The 25,633-nt window shown below is 38.3% G+C and overlaps 1 protein-coding gene across 6 annotated transcripts in view; it reads left to right on the forward strand.

Annotated features, from left to right (window-relative positions):
• The window catches only part of plrdgb (PITP-less RdgB-like protein), a 74,400-nt gene that overhangs the window by 7,891 nt on the left and 40,876 nt on the right, over nt 1-25,633 (forward strand). For all 6 annotated transcript variants that reach the window (XR_004579597.2, XR_003404179.3, XR_003404180.3 and 3 more), the window contains exon 2: nt 22,165-22,260. Coding sequence is in view for 1 of the 6 variants with exons in the window: in XM_026938595.3 (XP_026794396.3) it covers nt 22,165-22,260 (96 nt within the window). In the remaining 5 variants the exon portion in view is untranslated. The remainder of the gene's footprint in view (nt 1-22,164; nt 22,261-25,633) is intronic.

Below are 25,633 nucleotides of genomic sequence, written 5' to 3' on the forward strand. Positions count from 1 at the left end.
GCACAAGACAAGAGTAAATAACAGAAAGAAAGATCCTTGAGCTTCCATAAGAGGTTATTAATCTATATTTGGTAACCCTTACCAAAAAAAAAAAAAAGATCCATCTTTATACACAGTCCCGTCATTCCGTGGGGATCAAAATGAACTAAATAAAATGAATATATTATGAAAATTTAGGATGAAAATTCTGTGTAATTTGTTGGCTGATGATCCATAAACATTACCAGATGCTGTTTATCGTCCCTGGCTATATTCTGCCAAGACTTTAATGCAGCTTAATGTGGTGTTCTTTTGCTTTCAGAGTTGCTCACTGTTCAACCTGTTGTGAGTTCGAATCCGTTTGTGGCCAGGAGACCAAGAAAGCAAAATCAGCCATGAACTCTGGGTGAGAGGGATGGAATACTCTCTCCCCCGTCAGTCAGAGTGACACTAGCCAATCAGCTGCGTCTGTGAGCTCATGTATGCGAAAGAGGGCGGATAGCGCTTTCCTCCGAGGGTGTTACGACGCCCCGGATCCGTGGGGTACTCGCTCATTTTTGTTAGTCTGTATTAATGTTGTATTGCTGAACTATCTAACTAGCTGGGAGTAAATGCATTAGCTAAATTTGTAGTCTAGTTAATTAGGTTTTCAGGCAATGACAACATGAGTACACTGGAGCTTTCACTGGAGCTTTCACTGGAGCTTTTCATTTCCACACTGTCCAAGAGTATAAAGCCAAAACAACAAAAACATGTTCCTGTCTAATTACTTTCACACTGACTGGTGTGAATTTGCCTTATTTTGACTCCAGAATAAGAGTCAGCTAAAGTCCTAAATAGTTTAACTTCTTTGCGTTTTTTTTCTTCCATTCATGTCCACCACCAGTGTTTAGTCTGGAGCTGTGGGAGATTATCCAGCGTTAGCACTAAGATTCATACCTCTGAGTCTTGCGCTCGCTCATCTGAAGAGCTCATTTCTATACACACTTTGCTTCCTGTTTCCACTCCAGCTGGCAGACTACACAAGGTGATTTAATGCAGATAACGTGACATGTGACACATGAGATAGAACAGTTTGGAACAGGTACAGACACTAATGGCTTTACAGCCTCAAAAAAAAGCGGTGGGAGATGCACCGAGTCAGGCTCCACTGGAGAGCGTAAAATCAAGGATGAGGCGATGCTCCTATCAGCGTCACGCCCCTACGCGATGAATTGGGACTCCTTTCCGTTCCAGATGGCAGTGTCGTTTTGCATGACGTTCTAGTGAAGGAGAGCAGTGGAGTGGGGAATAAACGAAAACACTTCATACTGAAATCTGTGTGAAACTCTAGCTGCTTGGCAGCGGGCACCTAGTGAGAAGAGGGAGATAGATAAATCAAAATACAGATTCACAGCCATAAACCTGGCTTATAATACTGCCCACCGATATGGAAGAAACTAACTTAATACATTCAAAACAGTAGCTCGTCCTTCTCATACTGGTGACTATAGTAGCTGCCACCTCAGTGAGTATGGTCTCTTGCACAATATACTCACCCACCACTTTATTAGGAACAACTGTACATCTGCTCATTTGTACAGTCATCACTTTGACTGTGGCATGGCTGTTGGTGTCAGGTTCAGAAACTGCTGATCTCCTGGGATTTTCACGCACAACAGTCTCTAGGGTTTACACAGAATGGTGCAAAAAACCAAAAACCATCCAGTGAGCATCAGTTCTACGTGGAAAACACCTCGATGATGAGAGAGGTCAGACGAGAATGGTCAGACGGTTCGAGCTGACAGGAAGGCTAAAGTAACCCAAATAACCACTCTTGACACCCGTGCTGAGCAGAAAAGCATCTCAGAATGAGCTGAAACTTGGGGCAGATTGGCTACAACAGCAGAAGACCACATCGGATTGCAGTCCTGTCAGCCAAGACCAGGAATTTAACGGGGCACAAGCTGAACAGACAGATGTTCCTAGTAAAGTGGTCTGCGAGTGTATATTCATTTTGAAGAATCGTGAAATGAGAATGAGCCAGCTTTTTTGAAGAGTGTAGGAAACTCGTACATTAGTAATACACTGCTAGATTACTTGTTATCATGGGCTGTGAGAGGTGTGGAATGTCTTGCTTTTCATTTCAGTGCCTACATTAGGACATTTTTCGCATTCAGACAGCTTGTATAATCAGAAGCGGCAGTACGTCAAGAGTTTCGCTACTGAGCCTGTTTGTTCTGGATGTCACATGCAGCACTCTGGGAAAAACAATGTTTAACCTACAATGGAAAATTTGAACAAAAACGTGAAATAGTAAAATAGACACACACATACACACACGCCAAACCATAGATATACAAGACAATAGAATGATCAATTCTAGGCGTATATAAAAGCAGAAAGCGAGATTGTCTTCTTGTCTTTTGCTTTATATTCGCCATATATCCACTGATCAGAGTGCCATTTATGGTCCTTGTTAAAGGGAAAACTTATGTAGTAACCTGGACATCACTAGGTTTGCTCTGTAGACCTTCAGTGAAAATGCTTTATGGCCAATGAATTCAAGCTGTAGCTCGTCACACAGACGGAACGTATATCACCCTTTCGCTTCTGTCATACTGTTATCTGCTGTAAAACATGATGTGGTGTACAGAAGAGAGACGCAGAGATTTGTGAGAGCAAACTGAATTTGTTTGGGTGCACTAAATATCAGTCTCTTCTAATAAACTGCAGCCAGAGTCGATTGGACAGATCTGTTAAGTCTTTTCCATCAGTCATGGTCAACATTTCGAGGGCGCAGACACGCCCGAGCCCCACGGGGGACATAATGTACACACAAAATGACCAAAATGCACTCCTCTAGTCTGTATGCATAGACTTCACTAGCAATCTAGAGTATTAGACATGTTATATTAGTTATATATATTAGTTATTGAGTTATGTTCTGAGAAGGGGAACTGACAGTCATGATACTTTCTGCTCTGTGAACACATTTCAGTACATAAACGTCTTATTTAGCTACAATTTATTTAGCCTAGGTAAATATGTTTCCTGACTGATTAAGTACATTTAATCTTTTACTCGTCCAGTGGGCTAGATAATGACGTTATACTGTTTACTGTGTGTTTTAACCTCTGGAAAACTGTAACGTTATCATACAAATTTACGAAGAGTTACTGCGATTTTTATGTGGATTACACTGTCAAGTTTCAATACCTTATTTATTTTAATTGCAGACAATGGGTTTAGTAAAATCAATGGCATTAATTAGAGAAATACTAAATATGACAAATAATAATTAAAGAAATCAAGCCAACACAAAGCCATAAATTAAGACAAATAAGCCTTATTCAGTTAAGACACGAGAAACAACCACTCTTTACAACCGTGGTGAGCAGAAAAGCATCTCGGAACGCACAGCACATCGAATCTTGAGGTGGATGGGCTACAAGAGCAAACAAATTTAGTCATAAATCATTCACAGGAGCATTTACACAAGAAATCTGGCATTCATGAACACCCTGTTAGTTCGGAAAAACGTTTGTATCCTACGTAAGTTCCTGAGTTTGTGTAAATTTACGCATAAGGCAGTATAATTATGCTGTAAAGTTTAGGTCACTTGTGTACTTCAATTACAATAATAAACATTTAATAAACATTTAATTTAATAAACATTTTGTGCAGTTCAGTCATTTCATATTAATAGCGTTAATTAAAGAAGTATAAACTATGAAAAAGAAGAACGCAAGCCTGCACAAATCCATAAATTAAACAAATGAGACTAATTATTTGGTTAAGACAAAAAAAGAAAAAGAAAAAGAAGGATGGACTGGTAGGTGCAGTGACTCAGCCAGCTTTACAGGAAGATGTAGCACACACAGCTTGTAGGAGGGAACGGCTATGCATGAAAGTTTATTGGCCTTAGTATGAAAATGAGTAGTGAAACTAGCATCTGAGGCAACCAGGCAAACAGGAGCTACAGGAAACGATGGAAACACAGCTCCGACCTGCTGCAGCAGCACACACCAGACTCCTCACTGATAAACTAAAGGCTTTGTACAGACGACTGGGACAAAACAAGGCGAATAATCAGAGACAGGTGCAGGCAGTGATAAGAGCGAGTGTGCATGAGGGAGCCGGAGCTGCAGCAAGACAACAGCCAGAAAACAAGAACGTAAACAGAAAGCTACTGTAACAGAGCAACGTCTCCACCTAAGCTGGTTCAGCAGTATGAAAAGGGAGTAGCCTTCATGAAATTCCTCATCCGTTAGTGTTTCCCTCCCTAACCACTACCTCTTCTTTCATTTCTCTTCCCCTCGTCACTTCTGTAAACACCTAACATCTGATTCTGTGACATTCTGACCGACCTGCTGAAGTGAGATTTTGATAGCATGGGCTGTACAATGTGAAAATGTGTGTGTGTGTGTTATTATTGTTGTGTAATTATAATTATATGAAGAAAAACATTCAGCATTGAAAACACTGGCTCTGTCATTAACACTCTAGCGTGATATATGAAAGTTTCTTTGTTTCCTTCTTAGTGTTTGTTTGTTTGTTTGTTTGTTTTTCTCTCTCCCTCTCTCTCTTTCTCGCTCATGTAACAATACTTGTATTATCTGTGCAATACACACTAGGAGTCTATAAACCTGAACAGGGCTAACAGAGAAACATTCTCATTTAAATAAAGTAAAATGAATCGTATTGCACAACTGCTACCTTATATGCATGTTTGTTTCACTCTTTTGTTTGTTTCTTGTTTGTTTCTTTTTTCTTTCTTTCTTTGAAAAGAAAGAAATTTAATCCAGTTAATTGTATTGCACACGTACTGCTCTTTACATTTGTTTCTTTTTGTTAACCTTTATTGTTGTTTTTGTTTGTTAACCTTTATGCATGGTTGTTGTTTGTTTCTTTGTTTTGTTTGTTTGATTGTTTCTTTGTTAGTTTTGTCTTTGTTTGAAAAAGCTTTCTTTTTTTTTCTTAAAAAAACATTTAATCATATTAATTGTATTACATATCTGCTACCCTTAACATGTTTGTTTGTTTCTCTTTGTTAACCTTTATTGTTGTTTTTGTTTGTTAATCTTTATGCATGATTGTTTTTTTTTTTTGTTTCTTTGTTCAGTTCCTTTGTTTGTTGGTTACTTAATTTTTCATTGTTTCCTTTTTGTTTATTTGTTTCTTTTTTTCTTTCTTTTTTCCTTTCTTTCTGCCACGGTAAACATAAACACGGTAATGTGAAATCAAACCTATCACTGTATTTTCTTAGCTAACATTAGGCAAGTGTCAAATCTAAGACTTTACAAATAATTTTAATGGTAATGATAATTAGAAAGTGATAATTAGAAGGAGGAAAAACGCCGTTTGCGCTCTTGCACGGGTCAGTGTGGTCAAGCCCATCATGGTAGATACTGGAGTGTGTGTGTATTTGGGGCTTTACGGTAACCGTGAGGAACTTGGGGAAAGAGGTACCGCTTGTCTGTTTTAGTTAAGATGTAGTCACTAGAAAAGTTTATTAATTGCTGTACATGACATGTTTTTTCTTAGAATAGGAAGAAAGGAAGAAAGTAAACTTTTCTAGCGTAACTGTTCCTGTGTGTAAAGTTTTCTAGTGATTCGTGAAAGGACTATGTTGAAAATGTGCTTTGGATCCCCAGCGTAAACACAGATTGACGCTGACTTAAATAATGATAGCTGAAAAGATGTGTTAAGTTGACATTCCATTTGTCAGTATTTAACACATATGAACAAGCTCTGTGTGCTGTAAAATATGTGCACACGGTTTCTGGCTGATAATAAAAGCGACCGCTCACACTCCCACCACCCTCTCTTGCGTTTATTCCAGCGCCCTGCTGCTCTGGTGTCAGCCTTTTAAGTGATCACAGAAATGTTATTAACTCAGAAGGCTGATTTTTAAACACAGAGGCAGCCTGACAGTCTGAGCGTAATGCCGGATACAGACTAACAGTGCTGAAAAACTACTCAGTGCTGAATGCTGACATGCGAAAATTTTTGTTAAATGATTTTGGGCTTGAGTTGAGTTACATGAAAATAGTGAGGAGTTAATGCCAAAATAGCACACACACACCAGCACTCAGACTTAAGTGCAGCTCTGTCTTTGGACTTAAGCCGATTTTTCAAGGAGAAGAAGTCCGGCACCGCTCTCAAACTGGTTGTCTTTATCACAATGTTTCAGCCTAAAACATGTGGAACGGCATGTGAAAGGTCCAAGGTCAGAATCACATAGTAACCGAGACATACCTCTCATATCTGAATAGCGCTTAAGCCTGCAGTTACGTCTGAGGTCTGAATACTGAAGTGCACAGTTTCAGTATTAAGTCAGGACACATGTAACCCAACTCTGAATATGGCTTCATGTTATTAGGTATTATGTGTCATTTCAGGTAATTAAATTGTTATAAAACGATATAAAACAATAGGTTATTTGTTTGTTAGTGTAGTAGTGTAAGTATAATGTGCAGTCGTGTGTTTTTGTGAATAACAGCTTTTTCGCATGATATTATTCCGCTAGAACACTCTTAATGTTAGGTTAGCTCCATTCTGTGGAGATAAACAGCGCAGCAGGTTTAACTGTTGTTCAGAGCAGTCTCTATGCAGTCTAGTATATATTACACACACGAATGTGACTATAAATGCAACTGCGTGCAAATAAATATTAAGTATTTGACAATGATATATACTTTTTTAAAGATATTTCTATCCCTTATCAAGTACTACTACTACCACTACTACTACTACTACCACTACCACCACCACTACCACTTCCACTACTACTACTACTAATACTTCCACTACCACCATCACTACTACTACTACTACCACAAGCACTACCACCACTACTACTACTACTACCACCACCACTACCACTTCCACTACTACTACTACTAATACTTCCACTACCACCATCACTACTACTACTACTACCACAAGCACTACCACCACTACTACTACTACTACCACCACCACTACCACTTCCACTACTACTACTACTAATACTTCCACTACCACCATCACTACTACCACAAGCACTACCACCACTACTACTACTACTACTACCACCACCACTACTACTACCACTACCACCACCACTACCACTTCCACTACTATTACTACTAATACTTCCACTACCACCATCACTACTTCCACTACTACCACTACCACTACTACTACCACTGCCACTACCACTATTACTACAACTACTACTACCACTACCACCACCACTACTACTACTACTACTACTACCACCACTTCTACTACTACCACTACTACTACAACTACCACTACTACTACCACTACTACTACCACTACTACCACTACCACTACTACTACAACTACCACTACCACCACTACTACTACTACTACTACCACCACCACTACTACTACCACTACTACTACCACTACTACCACTACCACTACTACTACAACTACTACTACCACTACCACCACCACTACTACTACCACTACTACTACTACTACCACTACTACTACAACTACTACTACCACTACCACCACCACTTCCACTACTACCACTACTACTACTTCCACTACCACCACTACTACTACTACTACCACCACCACTTCCACTACCACCACTACTGCTACTAGTAGTACTACTAATATTACCACTTCCACCACTACTAGTACTACTACCACTACCAATACTACTACTGTCACCACTTCTACTGCTACCAAAACCACTACTACTACCACTATCACCACTACTAGTACTACCACCACCACTATTGCTACTACTACTACTACTATTACCACCATTATCACTAACACTACTACTACTACTACTACTACTACTATCATCACTACTACCACCACTCCCACCACCACCACCACTATTACTACTAGTACTAATACCACAACCACTACTACCACTACTAGGGATAAATTCATACATTTAAAATTTATATCCTGAATTTATATATTTATGTAAAGCTGCTTTATGACAATGTCCATTGTTAAAAGCGCTATACAAATAAAATAGAATTGAATTGAATTATTACTACTATTACTACCACTACCACAACCACCACTACTACTACTACTACCACCAATATTACTACTACTATTACTAGCTCTACCATTACTGTTACTACTGCTACTACCAGGTAGGGAAAAATACCCAATATCACTCCTTAGTTGGGTTACTAGATGGTTGTTGTTTTTAACCCAACATTTTTAGTGAGAATGGAAAAAAAATCATTATAATCATAATCGTTATTTTCTAAATCCAATATTCTGTTTTTTGTGTGTGCTTTTGGGTCCAGTGTGTTGATGCAGTAGCCTGTGTTGAAGTGAAAAAATGAATTTTCAGCTAAGGGATATGAGACCAAAATAGCCTCAGAGCCCCAAGGGTAAAGAAATTGTGCTTTATGAATGCAGGACTGCGTTCTAACAAACTGATTTGCGAGAGTAATGGATAACTAAGAACACCTGAGGTAAAACTTCAGCACTCTCACATTTATAAGTGATTTATTAACACAGCTGAGCAATAGATTGAACTCCAGGCCACTCAGATTCAGCCTCCATGTGATGATTATTCTGATCTTTTCTCCACTGATCCATTTATAAACCGGCAGAATATACTAAAATATCATTTTTTCCCCCCAAATGTACTCTAAAACAGCATCTGTAAAATGTGTTATTAAAAAAAGAGTTATGGATGTTGAAGCTCACAACTGCATATTCTTAGGCTTTTTTAGAAACCAGGTTGTGTTGTAAGACAACCGTTTGTGTAAGAGCGAGGAGGGGCTTTAGCACACAGATTTACTTCATTAAGAGTGACATGCTAATAGATCAAAGCTTATGTTCTTAAGCTTTAGCACAGGACGTTCTGGATCAGCTCAGCGTGATCCCTGTCCATTCTGAATTTAAGCATCAAAGGATAAAAGCGAGCGAGACGACCAGAGAGAGAGACGGGTTCATAGTTAGTTTCTTTTTAAGGATCATTTTTCTGGATAAAAGTGGATTTCAGAAGCCGATTTTTAATTACGGATCTTCATGCGGCGTTTGAAGCTTGTGATTAGAAGAGGTGCCGAGTCGAACCCTTTTGTGTCTCTGCTCTGTGGTTGTCCCATTTATCTGTCGGGTGTGAAAACTGCATTATGCATGAAGCATTTATTTTTGTCTGTATTGGTATTATACAAATTCAGTAAGTTTTTCATATGGTCATTAGACCAAAATATAGTCATGGCAGTAAAAAATATTTTAGGATTTTAGAAGTACAGCTATGAGAGACAGAGGAAAGATCATAAATAATTGTCGTATTTTTTAATCTTATACCACAGCAGGGTTAAATTCTTGAATCTGATTGGTTAGAAGGTGAGCATTATTTTGTATAACTGAATGGCTTTGACAGTAGTTCCAGCTGTAACACGAATGATAGGTTTATATTAATGCGCCTGTTCTAATATGTTACGGATTCTGTAGTAAAAGCTCGTTGTTTTTATTGTTTTTGTTTGGAGACATTTATTTAACATTTATCAAGACATTTATTTATGGAAGGAGTTGCAGGTAACAGCCACGCTAATGTTTCACAGCCTGGAAAAGTCTTCAGGACAGAGGAGTTTAGAATTCCCGGTTTCTTGGCAAAATGACAAGCTGTATTTTTGAGAGAGAGGGAGAGAGAGAAAGAAGGAGATGCTAGTGAAGGAATGACTGTTTACAGTTGCAGTTCCTATTTCGACCACTAGGACGACTGCAAAAACTAGGTCGCTTAAAAAAGTAATCAGTATTTCATATTTATTCGAATTTGAACTGTATGGAGTTGGAAATGAGGATTTTATGAAGATTAAATTTTGCTGTAAGTTGTTGTTCCTCTTTCGGCTCCCGTTAGGGGTCGCCACAGCGGATCAATAGCCCAAGTATTTGATTTGGCACAGTTTTACACCCTTGAAGCAACCCTCCCCAATTTCATCCGGGCTTGGGACTGGCACTGAGAGCGTACTGTTGCACGCACCCCCAGTGGCCAGGGTCGGTTCCCTGGCTGGGAATCGACCCCGGACTGCAGCAGTAAGAGCATTGTGGCCTATCCACTAGTCCTCCAGGGACCCAAGATTAACATCTGCTGAACGGGTGACATATATATAGCGGGGATCTGTCCTACCGGGCCTTATGGATGAGCCGCTACTGTTTAATGCTGTTCATTCATCAGAGGTGAAAGTTTTAGTAAGACATTTGTCAAAGGATTGAGCACATATGTGATTTATGATACAGATCAGCCTAGTCTTCCTGCTCCTGATGGTTTCCTGCCACAGCTGTTGGTAACAGCATGAATCAGGAAAGGAAATTTCAGTGTCATTTTTATCCACTGAAGTGGATTCCTTGCCCATCTATCAACTTGCGCTAATAATGTCAAAGCTGGATTAAGCAAAATGGCCCATTCTTATTGTTCAATTTCCATATGTTTAAGACATATGGATTGATGTTTGTTCAAGGTTTTTGATGTTAATGCAGAAAACCGTCTTTTGCAGGTGGATGTATACTCTAGCTTTGGCCGACAGGACATTAAAAACAGCAGTGACCTATTGGCCTACGTCCATGTACTCTATATGCTGACCTTTTGCTGTATGTGTGCCTTCCTGCACAAGCTCAATAAGCTGACCTTTAGTTGTAAATTTTGTTGTGTTGTGCATTTATATCTAGCAAGAAAGGAAAGAAATGAATAAGCCCCTCCACGTCCAGTTAAGCACAGTAAAGCGCTTTTTAAAGCTGTTATATTGCTGATTGTTTCTTTTCTCTCGATCCTTTATGGGATTGTATAATGAGGTGAAGCTCTTTCTCAAGGCATTGACAGTTAAAGAGTCATTCTTCATGACTTTATAAGAGCTCTAATCATTTCTGTTCTGACTGTGCATTGTGTGTTGGCTGGTGAAGTATAGAGGTGCACTGACCACATTAAAAAGGTGTTGTACACAGTGCTGAGCTGAAATGTGTAAAAGAGGCAAGGAAGTGCTTCAAAAGATGTGGTTTGTTCTAGGATTTCCCTAATGCAATTACTATTTGAAGTCACACAGCACTTACAATTTGTTCTGTATTATATAATAAAGTGCTTGATGCTCCACGCCTTCAGTGTCACGCTCAGTAAGAAACCATGTGACCGTTGACAAATCAGAAACAACCATGGATGTCTGTTATGGAGCTAGTCTTTCCCAAGTGCCTTAGTGCCTTGTCATGTCCGATTTGATTTGGCCCATTTTTTTCACTTTATATTAAGTTTGATTTCCACCACAATGTTCAGCTTTTCTGCGTATCATCTCCAGATCAGCAGTTCGAATCCCGTAGATGCCACAGCCATCTGTGGTTGGGAGCAAAATTGGCTGGGAGGGATGGCATACTTTCTCTCCCCTGTCAATCACAGAGACATTAGCTAATCGTGGGCATCTGTGAGGACTTGTATGTGGAAGAGGGCAGATAGCACTTTTCTTTGAGTGTATTTTTAGTGCATTGTGACGCAGCATTGCGAGATAATACTAATGCTCTTGTGGCTGAATGGAAAAATCCCCATAGCCACGCTCCAAAATCTAGTGGAAAGCCTTCCCAGAAGAGTGGAGGTAATTATATATTAATTATATTATAGGACTAAATCTGGAATGGATTATTCAACAAGCGCGTATTGGTAATGATGGTCAGGTGTCTACAATCTTTTGGCCATATAGTGTAACCGTAAAGACATCACACTTGGTTTTGTCCAATGCAAATTGGCCGTGGAATTGGTCGTCATGGCTCCGTAGCTCACAGATGAGGTTGAACTCGCCGTTAGTTTGTCGAGACAATAGAGTAATTTCTTGCCCTTCATGTTTTCTCCCGTCTTCTCCAAAGGGCAACCAAAGCCAGAACCTTTTTTCGTTTGAAATTTAGATAAATGCAGGATATAGAAATGGGCTAGCTCTTTGAACCATCTTGATAATGTAGCATTTTTGTGCAGTGCGGCTACCTTTGCTCAATGCTGATCCTCTATAGGTACCTCTGTAGGAGACTGTCTCTTCTCGTTTTTGGCTGAACTCTCTGATTGCTCTGAATTGAATGAGGCATGAGACTCAACCTATTACTGCAGCCCATAATCTTCTGCTGAAAACCGTCCTCAGTGCAACGAGCACTCAGATCGTCACGCAATCTAGATTTCCAGGCATCACAAGATTTTTGCCCCTTCTGCCGTAGATCCTTTGGCAGATAAAGTAATGAGGCTGCATGCGCTGGACTGCATCACTGACACGTGCAATCTGTCATTTCTGTAAACCCAGCTTCCTCATGAGGTATCCAGGAAAGGCTTCATAGACTCTCGTGTAATTAGGCTCTTAAATGTTATGATGCATTAAATGCTTGTCAGTCTTTCAGTACCTTGTACGTTTGACTAGTCTGTGTACTCAGGTTAATTGCTAATCAGTAAACATGTGTTACAATGGAGTGTAGATGCCATGATGGTTTGACGACTGGAAGGTAGAACGTAGACAGTAGAATGAATTCTCATTTTAATGATGTCCAAGCGTTGTCATTTTTTTTATATTTCACTGTCATATCAGTGGCAGAGCAGTTTGGGAAATAACTGTAATTATCTTGAGGCAGAGAGGGGGAAATGACAATGTACCAGAGCTGCAGAACCATCTGTGCAGCAAGGAAGGCTTTTTTTTTTTTTTTTTTACAAAATACTCTCAGCATGCGCTGTTCATGGCAGGCCATCATTCCAGAAACTCCTTTCTTTTTGACTGGCAGGAAGATTCATAGGCTTCTGCTAGTCACTACATTAGGATTTACTGTTATTCTCCACTCACAGTGCGGTGACGTGTGACATGTGCTTCCTGTCTTTATTGTTCGAATTTGGAGATTTGAACTGTAAATCTCAGCAAATTCTGAATGGAAATGTGAACAACTTCAAGCTCTTGTAATACATTTTATCATTACCATTTAAACTCCCATCAATTTTTGTGTTTGAATTCTGTTATAAGGCGTATATGGACAGGATTTGTTTTATCACTGGATCTCAGGGACTTTCCAAATCTGTCATAGCAGCATTTTTTCCTGTGTCTGGAATTATTAGAGACCATAAAGAGATCTGAATATAACCTCAGGTAAAGATTCCATCATATACTGTGAGAAAAGAAACCAAGTATTGGCCTAGTTTAAAATGCAGAACAATAAAGTATAGACGCTGTTTAAAACGATGACACCCCCAGCCCCAATTTTCTCCTTAATTTAAATATAATGACACGTGAAGCCAGCCAACTGCATCTTTTTTGACCTGCTGCTCCTGCAAAGCAGCACACACTGAGGGAAGCCCTATCTGTCCGTGATTGGCAGGTGTCGATGTGATAGAGAGTATGAGATCCCTCCCCAGAGAGCACGGCCAATTCAGCTCTCTTGACCCCTGGCCACGGATGGCTGTGGCATCATTGGGATTCGAACTCACGATCTCTGAATGCACAATCTCTCTTTTGTGTTGCGCCACTTGGGAACTGGTTCTTGGTATTTTCAGTTTTTAAGCTCATAACACCAGTATAGCTTACATAAATGTTGTTACCATGTAACCTACTAATGATCAAATGATGTTGCGTGACACCAAGCTATACAACTATCACGTATAATAAAAGTGGAAGCAGTCCGGTTGTGTTAAGTATACAATATAAGGGTGTGCAAAGTACACATGGAACCTTCGGTGTGATGATCATGTGTACGTTGTGTAGACATCTCATCACTGTAAATTATATACAGCATGTAATGTTACCTCAGACTACAGTACTGAACAAATTCCAGAAAATGTATTCCACAAAAAAAATATCAAAATAGTACTATAGACGTTTTTCTGGTGATTTTCAGTGGCGTGTGTCAGTATAAAATTTTCACATTGATGTACTTGCATGACCTTTTATTTACAATATTATGATGAAGCTTATCTATGCTAGCTTATCTACCCCGAGAGGTTTTGTTTTACTGGCTAGACGGCTGTCTGACTTTCATTCCGGGTAAGTGAAGGTCAGGTGAAGATAAACAGCTCTGTTCAGAATCTTTCTCTGTACACAATATGAGGACTTTATGCTGTGACATATCTGTCTGCTGAATAAAGAAACATGTTCACTACGGCAGGGGTGATGAAACTGTTAAATTTACAGTAACGTACCAAGTAGTAGATTGACATAGATAAACAGAAATATTATGGTAGATCTGTGCAGCTAATACCATATGATTGCTTTTGTGTAAAAGAAATAAAACAGTTGTTCACCAAAATATATGCATTATATGGCCAAAAGTTTGTGAACACCTGAGCATCACATTTACATGTACTTTTGTGAAGATCCTATTCCAGATTTATTCCCCTTTGCTGTTATAGTAAGCTCCATTCTTCTGGGAAGGCTTTCCACTAGTTTTTGGAGCGTGGCTGTGGGGATTTGTGTTCATTCAGCCACAAGAGCATTAGTGAGATCAGACACTGATTTCTGGGGTGCAGTCGGTGTTCCAGTTCATCTCAAAGGTGTTCAGTGGGGTTGAGGTCAGGGCTCTGTGAAGGACACTCGAGTTCTTCCACTCCAACCTTCACACACCATGTCTTCATGGAGCTCGCTTTGTGCACAGGGGCATTGTCATGCTGGAACAGGTTTGGGCCTCTTAGTTCCAGTGAAGGAAAATTGTAATGCTACAGTATACAAACACATTGTATACAATTGTGTGTTTCCAAGTTTGTGGCAACAGTTTGTAAAAAAAACCACATACGGGTGTATGGTCAGGTGTCCACATACTTTTGGGCATATAGTGTATGTTAGATTCAAGATTCAAGGTAATGAATCTTTTAGGAAAACTGCCCATTACAGTTCTTTTCCAGTAATTTACATTTTTAATAAAAACTATGAATTATCATTGTAATAAAACAACAGAAACCTATATTAAAAATTCAGAAAAACTATTATTTAACTACTATTATTACTATTATTTTACAGTAACTATTTTTTTATGAAGGTATTCACAGTCATTATATTAATTATTACATTTTTACAGAATAAGGTAAACTAAAAATAAGTAAATACAGCAGATTAGAAAGATGAAAACACATTTTATTTAGCTTTGTTGTGTAAGTAAATGGGAACACTGAAGTGCATGGACTACTATAAAACAAGAGTGTTCCAGCTCTACATGCCTGGACTTCTGTTGATGATTTACTGCATTGTAAATTTGATATAAGGAAACAAATATATAACACAAACATAGTGAAATAAAACTGGTAATACAGCAGCCTGTTGCACCAGTAGAATGTAATCTAGTTTGCGACGGTCCAGTTTTACGAGCTACTAAATAAATAACGGTTGCACCAAATGACATAGTTTCAGTGTAACCTTAATATATAATATTATAATTTAAAAGTTACTAACTTGGGTAACTCAGACACTCTGACGCTAAATTTATTTTGCTTGTTGTGTGTGTGTGTGTATGTATGTGAAGTGAATCATTTACAGTTTGTGGAATCGACTCCAAAGTTTTCGTTTTCAAAGCCTGGAATCAGTGAATCGATTCTTTTTGCAATCAATTTTAATGTGAACTAAAATGTAGCATTTATCAATGAAAAAGTTAATTAAGTACTTACAAGCTCATTGATTCAAATTGTTTCGCTATTTGCTGCCTAAGACTGTGTGTGCTTCATGACATGAGTTTTGAAATGAGAAACCTGTGCTCTATGGCTAGCCTTGGATGTAATTGTAGCTAGTAGCTTCGTACCATGATAGTGAGTGAACTAATTAACGTAGGCAGGGAGAAGAAGAAAAACATTCTGAACAGAGGGATAGCAGAGAGAAACACCAGCTTGTCTTGTGGAGGTAAATTTTCTGCCGTGTATCGATCAGTCCATAACAAGACCACATGTGCAAGACTGTCTCGGTAGCTGTGAATGTGTACAAGCATCGAAGCTTTCAAGGTCACAAGGTCGTCCTCGTCTGGTGTGTTTTTTTTCTCAGAAGGATTCTGAAGAGGTTTATGATGTTTCTTAAAAACCTTCGGATAGAAACTTGTTAGTATTGTTCAATAAATTTGATTTAGAATGATCAACAAATTCAAAATGTAAAATTGCAGATAAAGAATTTCATCTAAAAGCTGTTAATTAAATACTGTTTTTAATTGAGCGGTTTACGATATAATTTTACAAGCATACAGTCTTTCTTTGTAGTAAAATGTTCGTAGCTGTTCAGTGAAATTCTTTGTCTGTAATTGCACAATATTTACTGATTATTTGAAATAAAAGACAATGTTCAAAAAACAGATTTAGACAGGAATATGTACATCAATTTAACCAAACTAAAGTTTGGTTTAATTAGTTGCTAGTTGCTAGTTTGAAGGTTCTCGTTGCTAATGTTATAGCTGCTCCTTCTAGATGCTTATGTATACCTGCTGTTTGTAGCTGGTAGGGTATAGCTGCTGTTTCTAGATGCTAATGTAATAACTGCTGTTTCTAGATGCTAATGTATAGCTGCTGTTTCTAGATGCTAATGTATAGCTGCTGTTTCTAGATGCTAATGTAATGACTGCTGTTTCTAGATGCTAATGTATAGCTGCTGTTTCTAGATGCTAATGTAATAACTGCTGTTTCTAGATGCTAATGTATAGCTGCTGTTTCTAGATGCTAATGTAATGACTGCTGTTTCTAGATGCTAATGTATAGCTGCTGTTTCTAGATGCTAATGTATAGCTGCTGTTTCTAGATGCTAATGTAATGACTGCTGTTTCTAGATGCTAATGTATAGCTGCTGTTTCTAGATGCTAATGTAATAACTGCTGTTTCTAGATGCTAATGTATAGCTGCTGTTTCTAGATGCTAATGTATAGCTGCTGTTTCTAGATGCTAATGTAATGACTGCTGTTTCTAGATGCTAATGTATAGCTGCTGTTTCTAGATGCTAATGTATAGCTGCTGTTTCTAGATGCTAATGTAATGACTGCTGTTTCTAGATGCTAATGTATAGCTGCTGTTTCTAGATGCTAATGTAATAACTGCTGTTTCTAGATGCTAATGTATAGCTGCTGTTTCTAGATGCTAATGTATAGCTGCTGTTTCTAGATGCTAATGTAATAACTGCTGTTTCTAGATGCTAATGTATAGCTGCTGTTTCTAGATGCTAATGTATAGCTGCTGTTTCTAGATGCTAATGTAATGACTGCTGTTTCTAGATGCTAATGTATAGCTGCTGTTTCTAGATGCTAATGTAATAACTGCTGTTTCTAGATGCTAATGTATAGCTGCTGTTTCTAGATGCTAATGTAATAACTGCTGTTTCTAGATGCTAATGTATAGCTGCTGTTTCTAGATGCTAATGTAATAACTGCTGTTTCTAGATGCTAATGTAATAGCTGCTGTTTCTAGATGCTAATGTAATAGCTGCTGTTTCTAGAGGCTAATGTATAGCTGCTGTTTCTAGATGCTAATGTAATAACTGCTGTTTCTAGATGCTAATGTAATAACTGCTGTTTCTAGATGCTAATGTAATAGCTGCTGTTTCTAGATGCTAATGTATAGCTGCTGTTTCTAGATGCTAATGTAATAACTGCTGTTTCTAGATGCTAACATATAGCTGCTGTTTCTAGATGCTAATGTAATAACTGCTGTTTCTAGATGCTAATGTAATGACTGCTGTTTCCAGATGCTAATGTAATAGCTGCTGTTTCTAGAGGCTAATGTATAGCTGCTGTTTCTAGAGGCTAATATAATAGCTGCTGTTTCTAGATGCTAACATATAGCTGCTGTTTCTAGCTGCTAAAGTAATAGCTGCTGTTTCTAGATGCTAACATATAGCTGCTGTTTCTAGCTGCTAAAGTAATAGCTGCTGTTTCTAGAGGCTAATGTAATAGCTGCTGTTTCTAGAGGCTAATATAATAGCTGCTGTTTCTAGTTGCTAATATAATAGCTGCTGTTTCTAGTTGCTAATGTATAGCTGCTGTTTCTAGTTGCTAATGTATAGCTGCTGTTTCTAGTTGCTAATATAATAGCTGCTGTTTCTAGTTGCTAATGTAAGGGATAACAAGAGCTAGGTTGTTTAATGGATGTTCTGTAACATTAAATGTAAATATAAATAGCTGAAAAGTGCGGCGTGTTGTTCATTAATAAATTAAACATTATAATTGCACACTTTGAACCATACAGTTATGTGAAAATAATCCACTTTGCGGTGGTAACGGTAACTCTGGGCCATTAAATAGTTTAATAAGATAACATAAGATTAATGCAGTGTATTTTATAAGCACTTATTAACACATGCCTACTCAAGTCAGCCCTTAGCAATATAGCCACAGGCGCTCAATGCTACTCGAAGGGCTAGTACAAGTTATTGTGTGAAATGTGATGCATTATTACCGCTTTGCCCTGGTGGTCTCTGTTGTGCAGTTATATTGTTGTAACTGCAGCTGGCAGCATTGAAAATCCCAGCTCTGTTAATGTTTGTGTTTATTGCTAGGCATTTTTCAGCACGAGAGTAACTTCATGCTCGTACAGGGAAGGTGGAGTGTGTTTGTGAAAAAAAATCTGATGCGATCGCATAAAATCAGATGTTCTCTCATTACTAATGGCTAAAGTTAGAATGGAAAAGCAGTTGTTATTTCTTAAGCTTAAATTCCAGCACTCTGTAAATGATGGCTGAAATCACTGCTTGGACACCAAGTTCTGAGGGCTGATGGTTATAAGCCTTCCATTTTAAGAGCTCTGAGAACCAGCGCTCTGAGGATCGGCTCACTAATGAACTACAGCAGGAGGACTGTTGAGATTAGATGGCTGAAAATGACCCTTCATCAGCTGTGAAAGGGGAAAAAGAAAAGAAGTGGTGCCCATGAGGATTCTGACGCTAACAACCAATTGTCAGTGAGTCAGTGAAGTCTCCATATTCATCAAGAGAAGTGGCAGAGTCAGATCAGGTGTGTGATGGCGAAAGGCGGAGCCTGGGATAAAATGTAATAGGCCTGCGTCTGGTGAAATTAATAAGTGTTTTATTACTACGTAATGAGGCAAAACAAATTTTCACTTCTGACCTTCTGAACTACTCATTCGTTTCCCGTTAACTCTGAGATTCCACTTTTTATACCACCCTGTCAGGGATTGGGAGTTGAAGACAGATGCAAGTGCAGATAGTATTTATTAAGTAATGTGCTAACAAAACCAGCAATGTGAAAACAAGGACAATAAACGTGAGTAAAAGAAGCAAAGAACATACGCACTATGAGTGACACTGTGGCGCACACAAGTACAACAAAAGCTTGACAATGAAAACTCACAGAAACCAGGATTTTAAAAGGGGAGCTTATTAGAAGTAACATGGAACAGGAGTGAGTGATCAGTGAGACATATGACATGGTCATGTGATGTGGTAGGGCTGATGGGTAATGTAGTTCTGTGCCGTATTCAGCTCAACCATGACAAACACCGCTAAATTTTCTCAAATTTGATTGGTCAGAAGGTGTGCACGCTGGCTCCGAAAGTAGTTCCGGCTGTAACATGAACGATAAGACTAATGAGAAACTAATTTTTAAATAAAAACTTGTTATTTAACAAAGGAAAATGTGTAATCATTGATGTGGTGAAATGTATTCTTAGGAGACTTTTATTTAACAAAGGTGGTGCTTTGTAAAGGTACTTTGATAGAAGAGTTTACGCTTTATAGTTTCTCGGTAAAATGATTTAAAGCTGTGTCTTTTTAGAGAGAGAGAGAGAGAGAGAGAGAGTGTAAAAGTGAGGCTGGTGAGGGAAGGACTGTTTATCATTGCAATAGCTTAAGTGATTTAATAACAGGAAATAACTTGTCCTGCAGACATTCCACAACATTAAAGCTAACTATAAACGGATAAAAAAAACATGACGTGTTGTTCTTTAATGAAGTAAACATTGTAATCAACGGCAAATTGCTGTGGTATAAGCGGAACTTTAGACTATGCTGTTATATGAAAATAATTCGGTTCAGGTATCAAACCACTCTGGTGTGTACTTCTTTTGTATAACAGCACGGTCTGTTGTGTGTTTTTTCTTACACATTAGCTACCACTTTTTATCCCAATCCATTAGATTTCAGGGTAACAAAAACATTGGCACTGGTATCACCCTGGAGCTTTTACTCAGCTTGAACTGGCTAATGAATTTATGATTTGATGACCCCTTAAAATATCCTAACAATGCTCTTACTTATGGCTCCAATATTCATTTCTTTTATTAGAATATTTAATAAAGCTTTTCAGCCTCATCCACTATGAGGTTGTAGACTGAAGAACTGAAGATAGCGTGCATTTTTAACTGAACTAAAAAAAAAAGGGAAATGCAATCCAACCTCCAGTAGAGTTGATGAAAAGGGGAAAAAATAATCAAAACTCTGTCAGAGACATTCCTCCGGGATTTAATAGATGATTGAGGTCACTGTGCTCACCGCCAGGAAATGACCACCTGTGACCCAAACATGAATCATTTTAACTTAGCTACGGTTTGTAAGAGAGATCTATTACCAGATTTACTAAGGAAGCCATGGGCTGTGTTCCAATACCAAACCTGAACACTAATCAACAAGGGCATATTTTTCTTTTTGCATTGCCTGAATCATTATTGGATTTTAGCGAGCCTGACTCTTTATTGCCTCTTTTCCTCTCTGCAGCTAATGTGCCTGCCAGCGGGAGCAGTTGTTTTTATTTAAGAAGTACCAGGAGAAAGTGTGCCCTATCTACAAAGCAGTAGGGAACAATGAGGCATGAATGGAGAGGTCTTCGCAGGCTTATTCAGAGCTCAGCTGAATCCACCGCATGGGTGCTTTTTTTTCTTTTTCTTTTTTTTTTTGGGGGGTTTAATTAGTCACGCTCTGCTTCAAAGTGGTACTCCTTTAGGGATGTGTTTTTGCGACTGTATTTCCCCACAGGAGGAGAGCTCAGAGAAAGTCTTCACGTTCTGCTGTTTCTTCGGTGTCAGACATGATCAAGGAACAAGTCAGAGTAACAAACAGTCTTAGCTCGAAAACGTCATGATGCACTGAAGGGATTGTCTTTAAAAATCACAGGCATTTCAGAAGTATTGCCGATTGTGCTTGAGAAATGTCACATGCATGGTTAGTCATTAACATTCATCATTCATTTAATAATCAAACAGAACAAGAGATTTAGTAGATGCGTTTAAGTGTGATTTGAGCCCATATTCAAGTTTATCTCATTTTTAATTACCATATATGCAAATTCCAAGCATCAGGTTTTATAAGTACTTTGCAGATTGGCTCTAAAACTTCACTAAGCTGTGGAGAATCAGTCGAAATGAATGCCGTTGGTTAACACTAGGCTTGTGCGATATAACGATTTAATTATCTCTACACGATACTACACTGCCACGATAGCCAGTGATTATACTACCAGACCTGATGACCTTTACACATTTTGTGTAGCATCGGGTATGATAGTATGTTTTATCACCTAAAATATGCCAAAACAGCAGTCTTTTTAAGGATCAGTCATTTTCTCCATAAGAAAAGGACTGATGAACCAATCAACATGAATCTGTAATGATTTGCGTAAGTGTTTTGGACTCTCCGATATTAAATGACACCGCCTGGAAGCCCCGCCCCCTTCCACCATCTCACCTGCTCTTGCTTTCTGTCACGCTAAACAGAGAATGTTTTGAATTAGCTAACGTTAGACAAGTGTACAATCTTTAAAAAGATTAAATATGGGTATAAAGAAGTGACAGATTATGTAAATTGACAAACTTTGCATAATGATAATGTCATTAAATAGGCCCAGATGCGTTTAAACACTTTGAGCAGCAGATCAACAAAGAAAATGTCGGCCATGTGGACATTAGATAACCGATTTTTGATAAAAGGATTACACTGAAAATGCAAAAGTATTATTATTTTTTTTACTATTTATTGGACATTACAGTAAAATCACTGAAAATCCACCATCCGACTGAGTTTTTGCACTCGCCACTGCCAGCAAGCAGTTCCCGACTGCACAGCTGATAATATTATTACACCCTCTCCTTCTCTCCTTGAACCTGAAATGGTGTAAATACTTGTTGTCCTGTATTTCTTTGGCTTAGTTTTGGAAGATTAAACTGTTTATTGTGATTTTTAAAATGTAAATCAAGAACTGTAAAAAATCAATATCACACAAGTCTTTGGTATGTGTGTTTGGAGGGCATATTCTTTATAAAATGTATTTAATTTGCGTAATTTCCTATTCGTTTCCTAGATGCATCACGAAAATTTAGCGCATCCCACTGGAGGCTGCAGAACATCGTACAGGAGTCCATGGACAGCTCGGACGAGGAGTTCTTCGATGCCAGAGGTAAGAGGTGATATTATTCATGCTCCAGTGTATTATTTAACACACTGATACGACCAGTCATTTTTCCTCTGCTTGTTTCTCAAAAACACTCAAGATCTGAGTGTCTCAGTGTGTGTTTGAGCAGTTGTCGGAGTGCAGATAAAGCGAATATAAACATTCAATATTTGCTGCCGCAATCTGAGCGGAGTAGCGCTCTTCAATATCAGGAGTCCTTAAATCCAATCCATACTAATCCAGTTTGCACTGGATATCTGATAGCTGTGGGCTTACACAAACGATAAATGTTGGCTGTGATGGAGTGTCTGATAGCACAATCTGTTAAAATAAAATGATTCACAATCTTAGAGGTGCAGGACGTATAATAATGAACGCTTTAGATTGCAGGCTTATTGCTGCCTCAGGGCCTCTGAGCACGGCCGCTCTCAGGATGCAGAGCTGATTGGAGTGTAATATAAGAGAATTGCTAAGGCTTTCTGTCTTCTAGAAATAAAAAGATATCAGTGTAGCGTTTCATTTTGGCCATCCACGTCAGGTTATTTGCTGTTAAATGGGATTATTTTGGATTTTTTGTGGAAAGAAGCACAACAGTATCACAAGTGGTCGTAAAACAGACACACAAAATGGTATGAAAATGCAAGAAGTGATGCTGGGGCTGATTTCTTTCTAGCCCAGACTGTAGATTCATGCAGCCTATCAGTGACGGTCATGTCAGGTGATTACACAGAGTGTAAAAAAAGATGGCAGATGAAAACTGTAAGTTCAGTGTTTTTGGTTTGAATGAAGTAATTAAAATCCTTTGTGTTTACCTGGTTTGGTATTTGGAGGAAACACAGCATTATGGACTTGAAACACTTAAAAATTTTAAATAACAATCTACACTATATGGCATAAGGTATGTGGACACCTGACCATCAGACCGACATGTAGTTCTTCCTCAAACTGTTGACACAAAGTTTGGAGCACATAATTGTATAGAATGTCTTTGTACACTGTAGTATTAATATTTCCCTTCACTGGAACTAAGAGGCTCAAACCTGTTCCAGCATGACAATACCCCTGTGCACAAAGCGGGCTCCATGAAGACATGGTGTGTGAAGGTTGGAGTGGAAGAACTCGAGTGTCCTGCACAGAGCCCTGACCTCAACCCCACTGAACACCTTTGGGATGAACTGGAACACCGACCGAACACCAGACCTCCTCACCAACATCAGCGCCTGACCTCACTAATGCTCTTGTAGCTGAATGAACACAAATCCCCACAGTCACGCTCCAACATCTAGTGGAAAGCCTTCCCAGAAGAGTGGAGCTTATTATAACAGCAAAGGAGAATAAATCTGGAATGGGATGTTCAACAAGCACATGTGAAAGTGATGGTCAGGTGTGCACAAACTTTTGGCAAGAGTATGTGCAATTTTTGCCAAATTTGCCCCAGATTTTTCTTATAATGCCATTGAGACCTTGGGATATAATGTGCTGCTCAACCCTGATAGCTTCATTCCCAAACTATTGATAGACTTCCACCTAATCTCACAACCAGCCATCACTTCTTTTAGCCCAAATGCACTCTGGAGTCTGTGGTCAGTGATACACGTTTTCCTGAACAAGAAAATAATTCACGTGCTGTCTTGTGCTATTGCTTCATCGTAGAAATTTTCCCAAGATCGATCCTTAACCAATTTCCCATTACATCATTGAAAACAAAAGTGTGACCTCTCGGCAGCAGTTGCAGCGACCTTGTGTCAGTTTGCTTTCCCTGTCGCTTTTATATCATTTATCCTCTCGTGTAGGCGGGAGGATTCGCAAGTGGGTCTCTTTCCTCTCGTTTAATCGTGCACGGCAAAATCCCCGGTGTTTAATTAACTCGTACACTGTTCACTTCTGTTATATGCTGTGGAACATGTTCACATGCTGCACTGGGTGATTTGGCCACACATTTTGGACAGCAAATAAAACATAAATTATACAGTTAGTCATCATACACATCTTCATATTACATTGTATGTTATGTGGATGACTTAAATGCACAGAGCTGCTGTAACTGGTAACATAAAGATTTATACGGTCATAGCTAGGCGATATGAGCTGGGCAATATGACGATATAATATCAATACTGTGGTAAATTATATCACAATACACTTCTGAGATATCATGGATATTGTGATATCTTTGAATTATATTTTTGCATTTTTTTTAATAATTACAAACTGACTGATATGTTGTTAACATTTTGTTTGAAAAATATGATAATTTTTATAATTTTTTTAAAAGATTGTCATAAAGAAAAATGTTTTGTTTTTACATATAAAAAGACATTAAATGTAGTACTATAGAACGTTTTGCTGGAAGTTTCTTAGGGCTGGGCAATATGAAAAAAAAAATTCCTTCAGGCGTTTTACAAATACATGATAATTAGGTTTGATAATTTTCCAGCAATACAGTAGTGTTGCATTTTAAAAAAAAAAAGAACCTGGTTGATACTTACATCTTTACAAAATTGCATTTTTTATTTATTATAAATAAATAAATATTTCACACTGAAAGGAGAATAAATTACAAAAAACCTGTAGATTTTACCATTTTCCAATTTAAAGATTAAGTGCAAAAATTTAACATTAAATCAGCTGCTTCCAATTAGTCTGTAATTATATTTTTAAAAAAGTTGTGAAAAGTGTCATGTGACCTAATTTATGACAATATCAATATTATTATTGTCATATTGCCCAGCCCTAAAACATGTATAGCATGATGATATCATTTAATGCCTTCAGGTATCATATATGATATTTTTGTCATATCGCTCGCATCAACGTGAACGTTTTCTTTTGTTTTCCTCTTTGTTTTCAATAAAGTTAATGAAATAGATGATGAATACAGATGTCAAAATCATATTTTGGTTTTAATAGAGTAGTAAGAACCACAATTTTGTTAAATGTATTTTTTGATTCCCTGAATTGGACGTCACGTATTTGGCCATTTTGAATATCATGAATTCAGACGTTATTCAAGCTCAAATTACCTGAGGGCATTTTTCACGCATCTAGCATGATTTTGTTTCGTGAAAAATTGTCTTCTTATGATTTTGTATGCTCAAACTGTATTGATTTCCGTATTTTCATGAAGTCTTTAGGTGTTAAGTAGTGCCGTAATGCCAGCATAATGAGCATATGAAACCTTTTATAATGTTTATTAAATTTTCTCTGGAAGCGGAGATTTTTGCCCCTAAATTCACGTTCCACAATGTTATCATGACACTGCTGGAACCTGTCCCAAATCTTTAATGAGCCCATTTGTCCAGACCTGGAAAGCAGGCCTTCTCATTTATCAGCAGCATCCGCTTATCATAACAGACTCTCATGGGTGTGAAGCACTCGC

Source organism: Pangasianodon hypophthalmus, chromosome 15 (genome assembly GCF_027358585.1).
Source record: "Pangasianodon hypophthalmus isolate fPanHyp1 chromosome 15, fPanHyp1.pri, whole genome shotgun sequence".
NCBI classification, from domain to species: domain Eukaryota; kingdom Metazoa; phylum Chordata; class Actinopteri; order Siluriformes; family Pangasiidae; genus Pangasianodon; species Pangasianodon hypophthalmus.